The 17646-nt window shown below is 49.6% G+C and overlaps 1 protein-coding gene across 2 annotated transcripts in view; it reads left to right on the top strand.

The window, feature by feature from the left end:
• Window positions 1-16644, top strand: part of LOC111856427 (MICOS complex subunit mic25a-like) — a 53269-nt gene extending 36625 nt beyond the window's left edge. For both annotated transcript variants that reach the window (XM_072715432.1, XM_072715433.1), the window contains 2 exons: window positions 1936-2071; window positions 16262-16644. In XM_072715432.1, the coding sequence (XP_072571533.1) occupies window positions 1936-2071; window positions 16262-16285 (160 nt within the window). In that variant the 3' untranslated portion in view covers window positions 16286-16644. The remainder of the gene's footprint in view (window positions 1-1935; window positions 2072-16261) is intronic.
• Window positions 16645-17646: the final 1002 nt, after the last annotated feature.

Below are 17646 nucleotides of genomic sequence, written 5' to 3'. Positions count from 1 at the left end.
ACCCAGAGCGGGCTGGAGGGCCCGATACGTCCGCGTGTCGGCTTACCGGGCCGAGGCTGACACCCGTGCCGAAAGGTTGCCAAGGTTACGCTCAGCCTGTGCACTGAGTTATTCATCATCATACATCACCGTCTGGCTGCTGTATTAATGAATATTTTCTCTTCCGTTAGTTCAGTTTAACGCATCCGGCCGCCTCCACATTCCCACGTACTTCAGCTGAGGACTTAGGGGGGGCATTTGACCAGGCAAAGACACACACAATCGCTCGGTTTACTGGGGTCGAGGGCCAGGAATTATGGGTCCGGTTCAGGTGGCTCCTTTGGTCTTCTGCCAGGGTGCTGCTGTGAAAGTGGATGTGTTTCCTATTTAGGTGTGTAATGTAGCATAAATTACAAAGTGGGGGGGGGGGGGGTATAAGCTGCCACTTGCTAATGACAACCCGCTCGGCAACAGAGGCATCTGACAAGTGACCCGGTGACGGGGCCGTTTGGTATCCAGCGAGTCGAAGGCGACGTTCATAATTTTTGTGGGACAAATGGCGGTAATTAACACCGTAATAAATATCTGACCAGAAACGGGCACGGCGGCCTTTGTCACGGCTGTGAGACTTGGACCTTTGGCGTTGGGATAGCAGAGAGCTAAAAACCTGCCACAAAGCCTTTGACCCATGCGTTTTGCCTCATTAGCCTAAGTGCCATCTTGCATGAGTATGTGATTCAAGAAAAAAACAGGCAGGAGCGACGTGGGCGAGGGTGGGGTAACACTGCTGCCACAGGTGTAGGCAATGTGCTGTTTTAAATTGATGACACTTACTGAATAAGCAGGGTGAAGGACCTGCACTCCAGACCTGCAGTGGGTGGGACTTACTGTGCTGTCAGTCATAGTTTAAGCCAATGAGAACACAGTAGCCAAGCCATTCTGAAGTAGCATAACTCCATGCTCCATGTGCTGCTCTTGTCCAAGGTTCCCTGATTGGGGGGGGTGCAGTGTGCACTGACTGCTGGGTGATCGCCCCCTAGGGCCATCCCCCAGGCCTGCGAGCGAGCAGCCAGCTGTCTGCTTTCGGACATGCATGCAGTGAATCCCGACATCGCGCATGGCACCGAAAAACTGATGACAAAGCAGCCGACGCTAATGCTCCCGGGCATGGTCTGGGCACCGAGCTTATGAGTGATCTGAAGGACATCGTGCCGAACACACTGGGCCAAATGTAATAATTTGTTTTAAAGCCACATTTCAAATTATGTGACAGACAGAATTATCCAGCACTAGTTTAATGGTAAATTATAGATAGTGCCAAATATTTGGGCACCTAAATATTTGCCATTATCAATAATTTACCATTAAACTAGTGCTGGTATCAAAATCAAGTTTCAGGAAAACATATTTACAGCAGGATATTTGAATGGAGGTCGAACGCCTCGTTCCAGAGGGTGCTGGAGCCGGACCCATTCTAGAATCCTTCTGATCTGAACCACGACACCGTCTTGGTGCTGTCGGGCCGTCCTCACAGGGCTTGCTGTCATCTGAATGTGTGATTGTGTATGTATGCTGTACCGTTCTTTCGGTGAAGCGCTGAGATGATGTTCAGAAAGGAACCTTGTCAAAAGACTCTGAAACGGACTGGCGGCAGTAAGTCTCATGCTCGTCTTTTTTGGGTAGTCACTGGTAGTACCGTTTCTGTGTGGCACACACCCAGAAGCTTAGTGCCCCCCCCCCCCCCCCCCAGCACACACACAAATGCCTTATCACTAGTGCCCACCCCCCACTCCCGGCACACACCGATGCTTCATCTGTAGTGCCCCCCCAGCACACACACAGATGCTTTATCACTAGTGCCCCCCCACCCCCAAAGAAGCAGTAAATGGCTCTCTCTGTGGCACAGAGGTGTGTACTGACCTGCGACCGGCCCGTCTGTACCCCCTCCCCCCCCAGGCCCAGGAGCACGGCACCAGTCTGCAGCGGCCTGCAAGCCCAGATCCTCGACTGTTACCGGGACAACGGAGAGCGGACTCTGAGCTGCTCCGGTCTGGCCAAGGAGTACATGCTGTGTGTCAACGCTGCCAAGAAGGTAGGGGCTCCGACGGCACCAGGCACACCCAGGGCGGAGATTTGGGAATGGCTGGAAGGGACGTTTTATGGGAATACTGTGTGTTTGGGGGGGCGGGGGATTCAGGGCCCTTTAAAGATGACCACACTGTCCATCTTTGCCATCTGCTGATGAAGGTGAATCTGCAGATTGTCTTTCAAATTCTCTCTTCATCTGAGGTTTTACCAGCGGTAAAATGCCTAAATATTTGGCACAGTTCTATTCTACATCGTCTTTGTCCATCATAATTAAGTACCAGCAGTGATTGGCTGTCGGCTTTCACCGCAAGCCGCTGTGAAATGGTGACGTTCCCAGCGAGGCATTCTGCTTCTCCCGCACTTACTGTTTATCGAGGAATTACTTATCATTTTCCCGGCCGTATGCTGTGTGTAAAGACAAGCTGTTGCGATGTATATGCCTTGTTGACAATGCCCACTCGTTTAAACAATAACATTTAAAATAGCGCTTATGATTTGGTTCAGTTATTCTGGGATCGCTTCACTGCACTGAAGTGCCTCGCTTGTAATAAAAAGCACCACTGGGGGGGGTCGTCATGTTAAAAAGCACAATACAAATAAATAAATAAAAAAAAATGTGAATTTAATTTAGAAATAAGGGATCCGTTAGCTTTGATGTTGTGGAGTGCAGGATGGAGGCAAGTCAGCAGCAGCTTTTATTAAGAACAGAAGCCTGCCGCCCCACCCCCTACCCCCCCATAAACCTGACCCAGCTGTCTGCCGAGCGGAACTGAAGGGGGAAAGGGAGCCCTCCACCCCACCCCGGCTCGCTGCGTCCTCTATGGATAAAGAGCTGACTCAGAGTGAGCCGATCCATCTCTGTCTCATCTCAGACTCCCGAGTCCATTAAAGGTATCGTCTCGTCTGGCTCGGCCATCAATAGAGCTCTGCGTGTCCCGAAAGCCACTCCGGGCCACTCCCGGCTCCGCTGCCCGCGCCCCGCTGCCCGCGCCCCACTGCCCGCGCCCCACTTTGATACCCATAACACCCACTAAGTTAAGGTGTCACGCCGCATTCCAGAAAATTAACACATATCACCGGTGTCACCTGTAAGGCACAAGCGCTTTAACAAGGAGACCCCCCCCCCCCCCCCAGGTCTGGGTGCCTACTGGCGTGACAAAGGCATGACAAAGCTGTGAGCGTCAATTCGGAAATCCCCAGTGCTTAATAGCACCCGTAATAATAAGCATTTTCATCAGAGGAGTCTTTACTGGGCACCGTCTCCGACCGGCAGGCAGAGATGTGAGCCACGTTGCTGCTTTACTGACACTCCCTGGATCACCACGGTAATAATAACGATAAAAACACAGCCACAAAGATAACTGTCTGGCGGAGCGAAATCTTCTGGGTATGCAGTCTAAAGTAAACGAGTCTATGAAGTTATTTGAGTTGCTTGAGTAGATGGAGGCCTGATTCGCACAGAAATGTCTAGAGGAAAGCTGACAAATGGGCTGTCCGCCTCTGGCGGGACAGGAGATCGCAGGAGTGACTGAATGTGTGTTATTTGGTGCATCTATGTGGGTGTGTTTGTAACCCTAGAGAATATGTTCAAAGACTGACACATTCGCTGTGCTATGCTGCTGTTATTCTTTGTCATTGTTATTATCTCAGTTATAAAGCAACAATAAGCAAGAAAAAAGCAGATACAGGTGCGGCAGGATATTATAAATGGACTTCGGTCTGTAACGTAGCGTCTAGTCAAGCGTGACTTGGCCAGTGTTGCTGAGCAAACTCCAGCACGGTGCAGTGTGCAGGCCAAGGCTGCTCTCTGAGCTTCAGCGTGTGACTGGCCCACGGTCTGGCCGCATCACCCCTCTATCTGCAGCAGCTTTGGTGGGAGTGATCATCTCTCCATGCTCTGCAGTCCGCAGGGAGCTAAGAGGGTCACGTTCACAGCCATACAGTAAATCAGAAGCGAGGGAGGCGGCCTGACTTCCGGTGGGCGGGATTGACCACGGTGGAGGAGGGGTCCCCTGGTCCCCGCCTTCTTTCCCAGCTGTGATGGTTGGGTGACCTTTCCGCAGCTTTCGTGAAGGGGCGTGTCCTTTGTCTGAAAATGCGAGCTTCCAGACAGACCCCTTTGGAGTGTCTGTAAAAGGTCACGGGGGTGGGAGTGGCGTCCCATTGTTCTGCTAGTCAGGTGGCTGACATTTTCCGCAGTTCCGCCCGGTCCTTCCCGGTCCCTCCCGTCTGCCCGCAGCTGGTCAGTTGACCCGGCCGTACATGTTCCTGACCTTCCTGTCACTGAGGTCACGCCCCTCTCATTGTCATGCACGCGAGGCTAGATTATTGTCCAGCCAGTCCCCGTCACTCTCCCGCCTGACGCCCGGCCCTGAGGTCCTTTGGTTAGATCCAGTCACCTTCCGGTCCTCCTGACAGCCGCACCCTTAACCGCTCTGCCACCTGCTGTCGGAATGCCCCACTTTCTGCGTCAGAATAATGAAGTGATGTTGTATATGCTGACATGGTACAGACAGCCTAGGCAATTTCAGAGCAGGTGATGAAAGTCTGAGCAATGTGTGTGCGTGTGCATGTGCGCACAGGTGTGGCTGTCTCTGAAAACTACAACCGCACACATTCTTATTATTTCAGCCGTGGTATCATCATCATCATCATCATTATCATCATTTGTTTTCTCAGCGTTATTCTCTTGTTATTGATAAGATTATTATTATTAATGTTAAACATCACTATTGATCCGTGATATTGATGAATTGATATAGACACTTAACTTTACAGACACTTAACTTTCTCTAACTAGCATGTTTGCACTTTTATCTGCTGCTACTTTACCTGCTGCTCTCCTATACTATAATATACCATACTATATTATGTACCAGTAGCTTACATACCACATTTCGATTTATGTTTCATAGTTCACATACTGCGTCTAATGTACAGAAAGATTATATTCAATATTGTTATGTACAAATAGTTACACCATTCTAACCATGTTACATAGTTTATATGCCATATTTATATACTGCTGCTACGTTCCTGCTGCTATGTCATGTTCTCTCTATTCATATGTATACTGTGTGTCTGCCCCCTTGTCATGTGTGAATCTGCACTTTACCCCTGTAATTGTACCCTATGTTGCACCGTGGTGCCTGTTGGAGCGACGTCCCGTACCAGCGTGTACTTGTGTATGGGTGGCATGACAATAAATTCCAGGTTGACTTGCCTTGATATAGCCTGCTATAAAAAAAAAAAAAAAAAGAAACATTTGTGGCATGTAAATCATCCTCCCACCAATCAGAGAAGCATTTCGGCCCATCCTGTCATCATGAATTACAGCAGATGAGGATATTTGTATAGTAATAATTAAAAAATCCTTTTCCTTATTTATTTCCAATGATTCATCTCCCTCTGAAAAGTGGACATTTCCCTGGACATTTCTGTTGCGGCTTTGAAGGAGACTTTCAAAGCTCTTTAATTCGGAATGGACACTCCGTTCCTCTGCCTGTAATGGAGGATGATGCACGGTGTCGCGGCTGTAATTTAATGGGATTTGAAGCCTCTCCCTGTGTCGCCTCGTGCTCTGGCTCGCTGGTATATTTGCATTCCGGCTGCTTGGCGTGAGATTGACCGCGCTGCGGGTCTCTCAGCACGCCTGCAGATTGCTGCGCTCGGCGTCACCACATCGTGATGCCAAGGTCCCCCACCGAGGCCTGACAGATTCACCGTGGCCTCGGTCCCTTTCACATGGGAGGTAAAAGGGGACAGGCTGCATTTTTTTGGACAACGGTACGATGAAGTCTGGATGTTTTTGGTGTCACCGCTGAGGCAGAGACGCCTTTTGTGAGGCTGCTGAAGGTGGGGCAGGTGTGGGGTACTATACCGCGTTTACAGCTCACCCCCCAGCCTGCCTTTTTCTTCCTGTAACATCCTCTGTCCGTCACTGCGATGGTGCCTCTTTGTTCCAGAACAATCACAAAGCAGTCGAGAGGGGTAATGGTGTGGACGTAGCCCTGGCCCTCGCAGTGAGCTGCCGGTTCGGCACATTGTTGGAGGGTGTTGGTGGTTGGAGGTGATTTCAAGGTTCGTGCTGTGGCTGTTGAGCGGCATATTCCTCCGTTTGCACTAGTTCAAACCCATTAACATGACTGGCGTTTTTCCGAATTTGGTCTTTGATATACTAAAACGGGCAATATAAAAAAATCTCTCCGTCTTGCAGGATGTGAGAGTATTTCTGTTTATTAAACTTTACCAACCCAATAAATGGGGACCAGACCTAGTGAGCTGTCTTCCCCTGCTTGATCTTTAACCCCTAGGCAAACCCTTGGATTTCTGGAACGTCGTCACGGTGATGGGGCGGTCCTAGAGATATTGAGAGCAACTGACAGAATGCATAACCTTGCCGCAGAGCAGCACAGGGGATTGGGCCACAGAAGGAGTGCATACATCCTGGGGAACGGAAGTGAATGGTGCTGAATCACAAAAGAGAGAGTCCTCAGCAGTCCCTGCACTGGCTTGAAAATGCAGTGTGCTCCTTGAAGGAGAGAAATACATAGAGTATCTCAGTGAACAGTTCAGGTTTGTGTGAGGGTGGTAGATGAAAAGGGGGGGGGGGGGGCAGAGCCCATATCCTGAAGTTCTCTGAGCCCATATCCTGAAGTTCTCTGAGCCCATACCCCATTTGGCGTTCAGGTCCCGTACCACTTGCAGTTCTGACCTCCCATGCATGTCAGAAAAACTGCATTTCACATTTTAATTTGTCACTGCAGTCAGAGGAACAGAAACAGTCACTCCGGCTCCCAGTGAGCTGACAGACATTCCCGATGCTACAAAGGGAATGATAATCTGTATTTTTATTAAAAGGTTATTTTGTCATGCACATTTAGCTCTATCTGAAGGATGAGTTCGTTTTCATGTGATTAGGCCCCTAGTGAATTGATATATATCATGACCTATAAGTTTATGAACCTGGACATTTGAAAGACCCGGAATTTCAGTAGCACTTAGAAATTAGAAGGAAGCAAAAAGATCATGTAAAAAAAAAAAAAAGTTTTTCTGCTGTATTACATATTTCAAAGTGTGCTTCCCCAGCGGTGGCTGAATCTTGAGAGACTGTAGATTACCCACACTCTACGTTTGCTTGGAAATATGGACTCGAATTTATGATCTCATGGTTGTCCATGGATTTTTTAGGGTATGATCTTACGCTCCCCTCCCTTGTTATTCCGAAATTAATCCCAAGCCATTGACTTGACCTGACCTGGCCTTGTGATAGATGGCCTTTATTGCTTATGTTCCACCGTGGAGCGCTTGGAAAAGGGGCTGGCGAGTTGCGATAGGTGGTTGTCACGGCAGGCCTGCTCAGCGCTGGGCAGATGTTTAGGGCAACTGGGCTTTTAGGGTGGGGGGTGAGGGCTAACTAGACGCACCCGTCGAGCACAAATCTGCCTTCGTATGCTGGCATTTTCTGCACACATTTGTACATCTCACCAGCGGTTCATCTGGGGGGGCACAAGTTGGGGATGGGCCATGTAGATGTGTGGATCATGGTTTCTGTGAGCGATTCAATGTGTCCGTCACGGTCGGCGGTGTGGAATACTCCAGAAGAGGTGAGAAGAGGGAAAAGCCCTCAGGGGGGGGAGGGTGGGGGGGGGCTGATTTCTGACTTTGGCCAATCACCGTGATGGAAAATCTCTGAGATGCTTGTTATTCTGGTCTAGCCCAGAGGTGCCTAAACCTTTCCTTGTGGTTTTCTTTTTTTTAGTTGCTTATCTAAGTAATTTGCTGAATGGTCCAATAGCAGAACCTCTCCTGGGACACAATCTGACAGCCTTCGAGAGCATTACCTTAACCAGTACCCCCCTGCTGCCCCAACGATGAAAGCTCCCCCTAATGTACTTAGCCTATGCAAAACCACTGCATAACAATTCATAGAGAATGCTGACTTCTGCTGTTTAGTGTTAAAACTGCTCAGTTAATCCTAGTTGGGAGGTGAAGCTTGTTGTTCTGAAGCAGGCTGTTTGGTTCGATTTGGCCCAGAAAGTGGCTTCCATCCCTGGATTGGTCCCACCATGCCGCTGGCTTTTCCAGGTGTGAATGAGCATAGTCCCTGTTCTCTGCACAGTCACCCTTGGTCAGTACCACACAAAAGTCTCTTCTCTTGTCGGTGGGATCGTTGGTACCCCATGTGGTATCGAACCACGTGTCTCGATGGTAAACCTTCTCAATGAGGTCCATCAACTGAAGGCGCGATATATCTAGGAGCTCCGGACGCCCCTCCTGCTGCGAAGCTGCCTCCGTGCTGTGTTTGAAAAGGCGCCCCCCCATGTGCTGTAGATAATGGCAGGTGGGGATATCAAGCGAGGGCTTAACGATTCACTCCCAGTGGACAAGAACTAGAAATGGGGCTGCAGTGAATAGAGCTGCAGCAGAGACGTTCCTTTAGTCTATCTGTGTTCCTTCACCTGCACACAGCAAAAGACTCTACTGAGACTGTACTCGACACGAACCTGGATTCATTAGACCTGACGTACAGTTTCAGGCAGTTAAATAAAATGTTTGTCTGTGTATTAAGTATGAGTTTGCTCAGAAAAAAAAATCACAATTTCACATTAAAAGTCATGCAAAAAATTCTTCCTTCCTCTAAAAAGTTACTGATATGTACCGTTTCAGTTCTCAAACCTCTCCTCAGGGGCACCTCAGCCAATCCATGTGAAATTTCTCTATCAGTTCCCTTCTTTAATTAACTTAATTAGTTAAATATCTCAATGAGGTATTGATGAGCCAAACAAAGTGGGACAGTGGTTGAGTAAAAAAAAAAAACGCATGTATGTTAGATGTTTAGTGCAAATACGAGGTTTTGAAATGACTGAGCTGACACACTTTGACAGACATAATATTATAATTTTGCTTTATACCCGACGCACCTGCCCGGGGCCTTTAATACCCGACGCACCTGCCCGGGGCCCTTTATACCCGACGCACCTGCCCGGGGCCCTTTATACCCGACGCACCTGCCCGGGGCCCTTTACACCCGACGCACCTGCCCGGGGCCCTTTACACCCGACGCACCTGCCCGGGGCCCTTTACACCCGACGCACCTGCCCGGGGCCCTTTACACCCGACGCACCTGCCCTGGGCCCTTTACACCCGACGCATCTGCCCGGGGCCCTTTACACCCGACGCACCTGCCCGGGGCCCTTTATACCCGACGCACCTGCCCGGGGCCCTTTATACCCGACGCACCTGCCCGGGGCCCTTTATACCCGACGCACCTGCCCGGGGCCCTTTATACCCGACGCACCTGCCCGGGGCCCTTTACACCCGACGCACCTGCCCGGGGCCCTTTATACCCGACGCACCTGCCCGGGGCCCTTTATACCCGACGCACCTGCCCGGGGCCCTTTATACCCGACGCACCTGCCCGGGGCCCTTTATACCCGACGCACCTGCCCGGGGCCCTTTACACCCGACGCACCTGCCCGGGGCCCTTTAGATCTGATCTGTGCCTGGATGGTACAGATTGGCCTCATAGCCCGACTTTCCAAGTTAAGTACGTTCCTGACACCTGCAATGCACACTTACTGTTCATTCTGTTGTCTTACTAGTAGTCATGTTTATCCAAAGTAATTGTTATCCTTTTATACAGGAATGCTGAGGTAATGAAGTGCAGTGATTCTAAGGGGCTGTGTGCTGCACCATTAGATATGCATGATGTGACCACTGGGTTGCATGGTCCACTTACACACAGCAGTCAGTCAGGAAGGACTGACCTTGGTCACATTTAGTCACAGGCTGGCAGTCACTGGAATCTGAGAGTCTTTATGGAAATTAGACCCAGGTGGTGCAGTGGTTTAGCCATGTTGTTTTGAGCTTCTGTGTTCCCTGACATTTGCATTGCTAGATTTTGTGAACATTTGTGAATCTGGGTAATTGGTCAAAATGTATTTGCTGCATGCTTCCTAGTCTCGTTTTAAATGACATTGCCCTGTTTATAATTAATGATGTGTGGAGGTAACAGATCTCAGCCCACTAAAATGAATTGTGAGGTCTGTTTCATGCTGAGTTCCTTAAATGGGCCTTTCAGAAGGTGCGCTATCCTTGGTACTGAAATGGCATAAATACCAGAAAGAATGACAATCCAGAGAAAGCATGGATCTGGCTAACATTTTAATAACGAAGGGGGGTGCAAGACACAAAGGACAAAGAACATCATTGCATTCAGGCTGCCGCAACGTTAAGTAACTCCGATTACGTGATATTTGAGAATTTTACAAAAATGGCCTATTCTCCCACCTTGTAAGTATTTGGTTCGCTAATGAGCAGGATAGTTCCGGTTTTGATTTGGCGCATCCAGACCAGATTGTGTTTCGTGGCTCAACTTTGCTGCAAAAAAAAAAACCGATGAACTTCGCAAAGTTGAGGAACGTTCTGAAAGAGGCATGACTGAATAAACGGAGCTGTTGTCGGCTTTCTCTGTGTGAGAGCCTGTAAAGTACAGATCAGACACATCAACATAAATAAACACCATAACAGCCAAAGAATTAATCCACACAGCTGATGGCAGGGTTCAGGAATTCAGACGCAGCGTACAGATGCAACGCAAGATGCTATGAGACATTTTTCCTGTTTGACACCCCTAAAAAGAGTCAGCTGAGCAGCAGAATGTGATGGCAGCATTGGGGTAAAAAGTCAGCGTAGCGATTGCCTGTGTGATGGGTGACCTGCCGTGACCATCTCGGATGTTGTGCAGCTATGAATAATGACATGAGAAGCTGGGGAAAAAGTCGGCGATTGTTTGGTGTGACACTCGTCTTTTTCCTACTTAGAACCGCAGTGAATTTCTTATTAAAGCAGTGATGACCATCACTGGGATATTATCCACAGCTGTTTAAGGGGCCGGTAATTACTCATTCGATTATATTTGTAATGACAGCATGCCGTGGTGGATGGAGAGCTAGCATGTCAGTATTCAGCCAGCAGGATCCTTCCATCAACGCGCTGACAGCTCCACACTAATGAAAAGACTGCTGTAATATGTATATAAAATATTTCCGTCGTGTGAGTGGGGAGTTCCTGGGCAAATGGAGCCGCCGGTGTTTCGCTGGGATTGCCGGCGCGGTAGATTAGAGTGGATTTCACTGCCGAGCGTCTTGTTCAATTTTGCGTCGTGTGTTTTTATGACCTGACACCACTAATGCACCTTTTCACGCCAAAGGCAATGCCGCTTAGCCTCGTTCACACAACGAAACGCTGATCTGTGGATTCGGCAGAGAGGAAGTCCTGCTCTTTAAGTGGGCTGTCACCGCGTAGCTGGCGAGGGTCCTTCCCGTCCTTCCCGTCCTTCCTGTCCTTCCCGTCCTTCCTGTCCTCCCCGTCCTTCCCGTCCTTCCTGTCCTCCCCATCCTCCCGTGCCGAATCAAGCGGCAGTGTCCCCGTAAAGAGAAGGGGACAAAGCCGCCTGGTGCGTTTACTGGCGAGATGTTCGGCTCGGGGCCCCGACGGCGCGTGAGCCCCTAGCTGTGGCCCGCATCACTCAGAGGAAGTGTGGCGACACGCCGGTCTGGAGCGCGCCAACGATTTCCTGTCCGCCACCGCTGCCCAAGCACATCGCGTTTAATGGAGTTCTGCCCGCAGATTCGCGATCCATATTTCACTTCTCGGTTAAGTAGCTGTCCGTTTGACGCTTTAAAGATCCCCCCCCCCCCCCCCATTTCTTTTCCTCCCCGTTTGTCTCCAATTTGCACCATCGTATTAAACGCTCTATTCTCCCCACTCACCGCTCTGACATCGACTCGCCGCGTCAGGTAATTGTGTCTAACGGCTGCTCTCCGTTCCTGGGATGTGGCTCAGCTCACACCCTCCCCCTTACCTGCCATGCTGCACCCCCCCCCCCTTTCCCGAGCGCACTCTTTTAAAAAAAAAAAAAAAAAAAAACACTCTGTCGACTGCCTTCTGCAAGGTGCATTTCCAGTGACACTGCGATTGTGCCGCAGTGTTAAGTGATTGTGCCGCAGTGTTAAGTGAATGCACCGTCCTCTTTAAGTTAAAGCCGCATTTTTTTTTTTTCTGATCCTAGACTGAAGTTAGAAAATCGGAGTGTGACGTGTGCGATATTCCAAACTGCGCATTGTTTTTGTCACATTTCAGGTAGTTTTTATCGTTAATATGTTTTGGTGTCTGCGATGGGTCGCGGCCCCTTCCTGGGTTATTCCCTGCCTTGGGCATGTAGCTTTGTGGATCGGCTCCCTGTAACCCTGGTTCAGGGTGTCATTGCGGACACGTTGCTCCCGACCCACATCTCTGTGTCTGCTCCCTCGAGGCTTAGGCTCAGGCTCTGCTGGAACTCCCATCCAGACCCTGGGAAATAAACACCTCCATGCTCCGCAGCGGGGGGATGATCAGGTTCTTGTCAGGTTCTTGCCTTGGCCTCTCGGGGCACACACCCTGCCCCGTGGGCCTTTTGTTGCCCGGTCCTCACCGGGAGAACAAATACCTGTATCCATCGGGTGGTGCCGTCATCGCCTAGTCAAGGCGGACCGCTTGCAGCCTTCCCTCCCAGCGCCTCGCTGGCAGAGCGGCTCTCAGGCGGCTGGTCTTCGGTACCGGGCCGCTCTAATCCTCCGTCTCCTGCAGGCCCCTGGCCCTGCAGGTCGCTCCTGGCCCGCGGCCCATTGCGTCTCCTCAAAGTCACCCTGCCTCCTAATTCCTTCATCCTTCATTCTCTCACCTTGAAGAGGGCCGCCGCCATGCCAGCTCCCAGCGCCGTAGCCGAAGCGGCCGCATGCATGTTAATCGCGCCGTCGCTTTCCGGGGGGGGGGTGGGATGGGTGGGGGATTGGCCTTTCACACAGCCGACCGAACCTCACGCTTTCTCCCGGACGTGCGTTTGTGTGGTGTGTGTTTTTCCCCCCTCTACAATGCTGTATTCCAAAAGGAAGGGTATTGAAATGATTAATATGGAAGAAATGTCCTGTTTTTTCTCATTTCTTATTTAGCAACACCGGGGGCTAGGGTTGTTAGTGTTTCTGCAGCTGTTTAGACAGATACGATGTTGGTGTGCATATGTGTGTGTGTGTGTGTGTGTGTGTGTGTGTGTGTGCATGTAGGCCGCTAATGAACAGGGAGTCCTTGGTTGACGGGCCTGTCAGCTCTGCTCTCCATTGACGGCAGAGTAATTGGAAGTTTGCCGCCGGGCCTTGATAAAATATTTATTTCATTTGTGCAGACAGCCAGTATAGCCTGTAACGGGGCCTTGGTTGCCGCAGCAACCGCACTCTCTCCTGTCAGACTGCTGGTCTGCGAGATGTCCAGAGGTCCAGCGTGGCCCTCGAGGGGCCCATCCGGCGCACAGGAGCACTCGGGCCCCGCCGTGGTGTAGGGCGGACGTGTGTGAGGCGCAGGGCGGGCCTGAGTCGGCAGCTGTCAGCGCTGGGTGTGCAGTGAGTGTGGGACTTGTGTGGGGGTCCATCCCTGTGTATGACTGTATAGGTCTGTGTCTGATTGTGTGTGCATGCATGCATGTGTTTGTGTGTCTATCGTGTAAATTCCATGTGCAGTATCACTCTCACGTATTCAGGTGAACCATGTAGCTTTGCACGCTCCACTGCGTGGGGGGGGGAGCCGGCCTGCTCACTGGGGATCCTCCCACTGCCGCCCTGAATCGGTAGATCAGAGCTGTTCCAGATCTTTTTGTACCACCCACCCCCACCACCCCCGACCCTCTGCAAGAGAATCACGATAGTGTTACAGTGAATGAGCAGCTCTGGTACAGGGGGTGGCTGGGGAGGGGGGGGGGGGCACTCTGTGTGCAGTATCCTTGTGGTGCCATGCTGCTACTCCCTCCATTAAATACAGTGTGTGTGGGGTGGGGGGCTCGGTCTGTCAGATGTCTTAACCACATCGTGATCCTCAGTGAGCCAAGGCCCTCCACTGGGTGCCAGATAGAGATACGGAGCCATCGAGCGCCATGTCTGAGGTTGACGGTGGCTCTTTGTCCTCCACACAGCGTGGGGGCGCCGTAACGCTCATTAAGCCTGCAGATGGGCGCCTCCAGCCGATTCCTCCTCCTTACCGGAGGTCAGTGATGCTGCCCGGCTTCTCTCCTAGAACAAACAGGCACAGAGAGACACGCGCGCAGTGCTGTATGCCGTATGCCAGCAGAAAGGTGGACAGGCAGTACAGGCTAAGTCTCCTCCCCAGAGGTAAAACAGTATGATGTATCACGGGGGCATGACCTTCTGGGTAGAAGTCTAATCCCTTACCTGTTATCTGCTACCTGTGGATGACTGTGTTCCCCTGCAGCTCCGGGACAGGGATGCTATTTGTTAGCATGTTAGTCACACCTGTTCGGCCGGCGAGCTAACATGATACCGACTTCTGATTGGCTCTGGAGTTCACTGGAGGCCCCGCCTCCATAATGAGCCTTTTCCCACTGCAGCGATTCACTCCTCACTGTTATAGAAAGGTTCTGAAATATGGCCCACAGGATTGTTCTTTGATGCTGGGGGGGGGGGTATGATGATGAAAGGGACCATGAATGAAAATATGAGCTTGCTAACAATGCCGTTAACGTTCTACTTGGTCCGTCGCCCGGTAACATCAGCTGGTGACTTGCTGCTGTTATGTGACACGCGCTCCATTATGACCTTTGTCTAACTGGTCATTTAAGGGGCAGCTGGAAAGCCTTGTGTGTCCATAAAACATTTTATTCATCTCCTTGGGTCCGCAGTCACGGTCCCCGCTGGGCCAGTGGCGCCGAGTCTGCTGCGGCATCGACCCTCTTCCGGCTGGATATCAGCGCAGCCGTGGTGTGTGTGGCCCTTCCCGCAAAGGTGTTACTCTTAAACACACCGCTAGGGTGTGGTGTCGAGGCCTGTCACGATAGGACTGGTGGTCTTGAGCTAGAGGTCCGCTTGAACTGAGCTCTGGATTCTGGGTGTATCTTCAGAAGTGCAGACTGCAAGGAAGTTCTATTATAATAATGATAATAATAATAGTAATGATAATAATAATAATAATGATAATAATAATAATAATAATGTTTTATATAGCACCTTTCACAAACCAAAGGTCATTTTACAAGGAGAAGAGAATAATCAAGCAATACAGAGAGAGAAATGTCCATTAAATAGGAAAGTTCTGAGCTTTTCCATGCGCACATACGTGACGTGTCACTGAAACAGCTGACAGAATACAATGGCGATTCTTCCCCGGGGGGGTTGTCTGGTTGGCAGTCCCGTCTTGCCCTTCATGAGACGCTGGTTCGGCCAGCTTCCTGTACCCCTGGAAAGTTTTGGGGTGCACTGCCCTGTCAGCCCTGAGATTCAAACTGTGACCTTCCGATACGAGTCCTAACCTGCTGAGCCGGGCACCGCCCCCTGATGGTGTTGTGGTGAATGTGCGCGTGTTAGGTCAGCCACCGGTGGGTTTATTGAATTCGACTTATTATTATTATAATTAATAAAATGAAGTATTTATATTAGTGTAAGCTGTGGGTAGCCAGGGGCCTGGTCCACGGCAAAGCCAGATAAGAAACTCATCCATTCCTGCCCCTCGTTACCAGTCAATTAAGACAAAGTTCTTTGTTTTTTTTCCACCAAAAATGAGACCAAATCTTGGTTCCTGCCCCCCAGCTCCTCCCCATCGGCTGGATAATCCCACCTCCACTCCTGTCTCCGAATACAAGTCTACATTCCTTCCTCCCCTCCCTATGCCGCTCGGAGCGAGTTTCACAATTAATTTTAATCCAATCCCATTAACCTCTAATCCAGACCCGAATATTCCCATTGGTTCCTGAGCAGCGCTGCCGCGCGGCGGTGACACAGTCCTTATTTACAGAAACCCTCCCCCCCCGAACATATGGCTTTATCTCCGACCCGGAGTCGTGTGCCACAAACTCTAAATGCAATTATAACTTTAATGTTCCCACTGCAGTTTTTTTTTTCCTTTCATATTTTTCTGCACCATATTTCTTGCCGCTCCCTTGTTTCCCAAAAGCTGCTTTTGTCACTATGTCCCCATCGTTCGGTTCGCCGTAGGCACGGACCAGGATCAGTTTTTTTTTCTGTGGAGATTGTTGTGACCGTCGAGGCAGAAAGCAGCCCAGTGGCGATGGCTTCTCTAGCCAGGGGCGCCAAGATAATGACTCTTCTGCTTTCTCTCCCTGCCTCTTTTTTTTTTTTTTTTTTTTTCCCAGGACCTGCTGGCGAATCGCGGATGAAGCTGAGAGCTCAGGCCTCGTCTGTGTCCCCAGAGCCGGCGGTGGCCTCTCGTCACGGCCGGAAACCATGCTGCCGAAAGCATGCCTTCTCTCTCCGCGTGTTTTTTTTTGACACTGGATTGTATTATCATGATTTATTTTAAATCTGCTCTGCTCCATCGATCAGGCTTTAATAAATCCCTCCAGTCCTTAAGAAAGCGGGCTGAAGACGATTCTTTTTTTTTTTTTGTGTGTGTGTGGTTATCGTCATTGATGTGTGACGCCTGAATTTTATTAGCAGACTCAGGAATGCTGGACACATCACCCCTATGGATCATGTATATTTACGATATAATTAAACTATAGTTGTAAGAAAACAATTCTTGCAATTATCTGGATTTCTGTGTGTATGGCTTCCAAAATGTGATCTGATTTTCATCAAGTCGTAATAATATGTAAATCTAACAAATACACAGAATTTTATATTGCCCTGTCCTTATTGAACAAATGGTTTAAACTCTTAAGATCATTGATGGAAAGCTTATATGAACATCTAAGATGATTACCTCTTGAAAAGAGTGTAATTGGAGACAGGTGTTCCAGTCAGTTCCGGTGTGAGTTCAACCTGTCTGGCAGCATATAAAACCACACAATGTTGGTAACCTGCTCGTCAAAGCAGGTGGCTGTAAAGTTTTCTATGGCCGAATTTCAGGGGCTAGAAATAGAAGAATTATTAAAGCTTAAGGGAGACTGAAAGGGTTAACCGCATTGTGGTACATCAAGTCAAAAAGCCATTTAGCAATACCGGAGACTTGTTCCTTAATGGCAGGATTTCTTGCTTAGCCAGATAACTTCTTGGATTTAAGGTACCCCAGTTTAAATGGCCTTTCTCTTCCTTCAATTACATTTAGCACAGGCTACCTTAAATCCAACAAGTTATCCATCTAAGCAACAAATCCTGCTTTCTGAAACATGCCCCAGTTCTTTCCAGGATCATTATTAGACATCGTTAGCAATATCACTTTATAGCAACATATTATGCAGTATTTTGTGCATGCAAACAGTGTAGCAACAGTATGACTAATTTAATGAGCCGCAAATAATATATAAATGCTAATAAACACTATAAAACTACAGCTTTCACTTCTGTTGATGAAAGGTGCAGCTGTCTTGAATTCTGAGGTCTGGGTTGCCGAGGTTCTGGCTTCAGGCAGTGTTCCAATTGAAATTTCCAACTTGGATCTAGGAAGTTTAACTTGATGTACTTAAAGCTGTAAACATGTTCATTGTGTTTAGCAAAAACAAAACGCAGTGTACCAACACCAATACCTCAGCCATGAAGCATGGTGGAGGGAATTTAGTGGTGTGAGGTTCTGTTACTG

Source organism: Paramormyrops kingsleyae, chromosome 8 (genome assembly GCF_048594095.1).
Source record: "Paramormyrops kingsleyae isolate MSU_618 chromosome 8, PKINGS_0.4, whole genome shotgun sequence".
Lineage (NCBI taxonomy): Eukaryota > Metazoa > Chordata > Actinopteri > Osteoglossiformes > Mormyridae > Paramormyrops > Paramormyrops kingsleyae.
This window is presented reverse-complemented; position numbering and strand designations above follow the sequence as displayed.